Consider the following 3,678-nt stretch of genomic DNA (forward strand, 5'->3'; position numbering starts at 1 on the left):
ACCATCCTGTCGACAAGTAGCGTCCGCTAAATTATATGGTATTGAAAATCAGGGGATATTGAGACATGGGTGCTTAGATGAGGTGCTAAGTACATTTAAAATTTTAGCAACTAGTCCTCACAATGCATAGGTGCTTAGCTTTGGTAGCTAAGCTTCCCTCATGGAATTGTTTGATAATTAAACTCCCTCATGTATTGGTTGATAGTATTTCTACATACGTTTACGTGCTTAGCACCGTTTCTTCCAGTGTCACTATAATGCTCTCTCTCCTTTTTAATTGCTTTGCCACATCACTTTTTTGTCTATGTGACGTACTTAGCACCTGTACACCTTGAAGCACTGGAAAGGGCCTAAGATGGATTTGAGATGAAAACTATACTTTCCTCGGCCACATGGAGAGCATTCTTCGCTGGCAAACCCCACGGGTGCGGTGGTGTATTTATGCCAACGAAGCAGTCCAACGCAAGCAGAAAAATAACATGTTGGACTGGGTGTTTTTTTTTCGAGGGAACGTTGGACTGGGTGTTAACTGAGCTAATACAGCAAGATCTGGGGGGCTGAAGTTGTTTTTTCTTGAAAGAAAAAGGTAGCACAAGGCCTACCTTATATTTCAAAACAGGCACAAGCCTGAAGTTGTGGTTTTGTGATTAGATAACTTAAATTCGTGCGGTAAGTTCAGATGATCAACAAACCATGCAAGAGGCAGAAACGAGCTATACCCGAATCCAAATAAGCATGTCGCAATCACTTGCAGGAAAATCACTTTTAACCACTACAATTAAACTCACTCAACTTGCAATCAGCATCGTACAGGTCATGGTAGAACATACGGCAATAACAGAGGGCTGTATCACAGCTCGCCTAATCTGTAAAATTAGGAGTAATCGTACAGGGAGATGCTCTTGTCATCTGAAGCGCTGGCGAGACGGCCAGCACGGACTCCTTCCCCTCCCGGTGGCCGGAATGCAACGGCCCAGACCTGGTCTGAGTGGTTGCTCATGGTCTGAACTGACGCCCTCGCATTGATGTCCCAGAGCCGGACGGTGCGGTCGCTGGAGCCTGTCGCCACCGCCATGCCATCCGGGCTCATGTCGATGCTCAGCACCCAGCTCGCATGACCCGACATGGCCCCGATCAGGCCCTTCTCCTTGGCATCGTAGATGTGGATGTGGGAGTCGTCACATCCGGTCAAGAGCACGTGGGGGTCCACCGGCGAGAACACCATGGACCTCACTGGCATGTGGTGCCCCTCCAGGTGGTGGAGGAACTTCATGCGGACCGCATCATACACCGCAATCGTGCCATCCATGGATCCACATGCTAAGAGCTTGCCATCTGGACTCCAGGCCACTGAAAGAACAAACTTGCCGCTGCCTGTTTTATCGGGGTGAGCTCCCTCTGGACGCGGAACAGGAAGGCTGGCAATAGGTTGCCACTTCTCCGTGTCCCAGAGTTTTACTGATCCACTGCCACCACCAGCTGCAGCCAGAGCAACACCCTGACAAGGAAATCATTTCATTCATCTGTTATTTGACAAGTGTATACAAATTGACAGAGTGATTCCACCGTAATCAGAAAAACCAGGGCAATTAATTCACAGGTTTCCTTCATAGTATGTGCTAGCTAATTGGTTACAGTGCCATCCTATATACATACATAGTCAAGGTTTCGGACAAAGTGGCATATGTTGATTGCGCTGTCAGATCACAAAAGACTCAAGCAACAACCACTAGCCCACCAAAATATATCGACTGCATATGGAATAAAATCATGTCAAACTAGATATAGATCATGCATGTTCAGAACATATTAAATTTAATCTGTAAAAGTAAAGTACACATTCGTAAAGTATGGAACAGAAATCACTTTAGAGTTAACACTATACGCTATTGTTGCCATTTCCAGCAAGAAACAGTGAGTAGCCTAGAAAATAAAATCATCTCACAAAATTCAGTACGATTGTGAAAGTAACAATGTGATTCATAAACAAGAGATGTAACAGAACGGACAACAGCTTACTTTGGCACATTATTTCAAATGTGGACTATGTAAGTATTTGTTAACCAGCTTAGTGAGGCCCCAAAACAATACTGCAGAAAGATGAACTCCAATCATGATTAATTTAACCCCACAATTATCTGCTTTGTTCCTTAGGCTATGTTTGGTAGCAAAGTATTAGAAAAACTGAAGTATTGAAAACTACAATCTTTTTGTCAGTGGGTACAAAATACCACAGTTTTGACATAGAAAGCATAGTACAGTACAACATAAACTTCACAGCGTAGAAAACAGAAGCTAATAGGTTGAATCACAAAACATACAAGCTTGCAGCCTCTAACCAAGTTATCTCACTAAATCAATGCAACAATGGAAGTAAATATTCAGTACGTACCTAAAATAGAAGACAAGGCTGGCATGTCATAAAATGCAGGCCAGTGCACCACACTGCTTTCCTAAATTGACAACTGCAAACCTCTCCCGCTACATGATTTTTGGATACACGCAAATCATCAATGGCTTACTGTAGCAAATTGGACACGTGGCATAGTTATCATAAAAGCAGTCTTGTTTCCTTCTCATTTTTCTAAACCTACTAAAACAACAACGAGATGTCCAGCCAGGACACTATTTTCCCAGGGCATTCTATACTGAAACGTAGTAAAACACTAAAACTACAGCACTATTTGAAAGAAGCCCACAAATTTCTTCGGTTTCACCCCTCAAGTAGACTTAGTAAGAAGCAAAGCACAATGTAAACCTACAAACTCGTCAACAATCCAAACCAGGTGGTTCTATCATGGCATTCTGTGCCCAAATCAACCAAAGCTACGATAGCATTTCACTGAAGGCGCACACCTTACAAGCATCTCTCAGTCACTCAACCTCTTGGCAGTAACAACTTGTGAGCAAGATCACGGAGGAAAAGGAAGACACAAAGCCAGCGCCATACCTTGGGGTGGAACTGGACGCCCCAGACCTCGGAGGGCGCGGCATCGAGCGTGGCGACGGATGCGCCGGAGTCGACGTCGAAGACGCGGACGTGGCTGTCGATGGAGACCGCGGCGGCTATGACCCCGGCAGGATGCGCCGCGAGGGATATCACTCCGAGCGCGTACCCTCCCGCCGGGGGGGACGCGGCGGCGAGGTCGTCGGGTTGCCAGGCGCGGACGGTCTCGTCGATGGAGCCGGTGAGGAGCAGCGCCGTGGGGCGGTGGTCAGCAGCGGGCACCCACGCGGCCGCCCAGATCGAGTCCTCGTGAGCTCCGTCCACCGACTTGAGCCCCGCAAGCTTCATCGCACCCTCTCTTCTCTCTCACGAACCAAACCCTAGGTGTTTGATCTGGCTGCTGAGGGGAGGGGAGCTGGGAGGGGTTCCTGGGTTTCGGAAGAGGTTTATTAGAAAAACGAAGGAAAGAAAAGGGCAAATCTGGCTTTTTCGAGAAAAACAAATGTGGCTGAGTAGCTGGACCCCTCGTGCATCCGTGCATGCATAGTTAAAAAAACCAGACCGGCGGTCGAACCGAAAAAACCCCGGAACCGAAGGCCTCAACGGTTTTTTAAGTTAATAAGACCGTTCTGCAATCAGACCAGAGAAAACCGGTCAAACAGGCTGGTTTTTTGGAAAACCGGTGAAAAACCGGGCCATTGAACCAGGAAAAACCAAGAATTTTTTAATAA

The 3,678-nt window shown here is 46.6% G+C and overlaps 1 protein-coding gene across 1 annotated transcript; it reads right to left on the minus strand.

The window, feature by feature from the left end:
* Window positions 1–748: 748 nt before the first annotated feature.
* LOC123091792 (WD repeat-containing protein VIP3) lies at window positions 749–3,380 on the minus strand. The gene is made up of 2 exons (XM_044513402.1): window positions 2,951–3,380; window positions 749–1,498 (listed from the first exon to the last, which is right to left on the minus strand). Exons 1-2 carry the CDS (start codon window positions 3,293–3,295, stop codon window positions 875–877), a joined length of 969 nt encoding a protein of 322 aa, XP_044369337.1. The 5' UTR covers window positions 3,296–3,380; the 3' UTR covers window positions 749–874.
* Window positions 3,381–3,678: the final 298 nt, after the last annotated feature.

This window comes from Triticum aestivum, chromosome 4B, assembly GCF_018294505.1.
Source record: "Triticum aestivum cultivar Chinese Spring chromosome 4B, IWGSC CS RefSeq v2.1, whole genome shotgun sequence".
Classification (NCBI taxonomy): Eukaryota; Viridiplantae; Streptophyta; class Magnoliopsida; order Poales; family Poaceae; genus Triticum; species Triticum aestivum.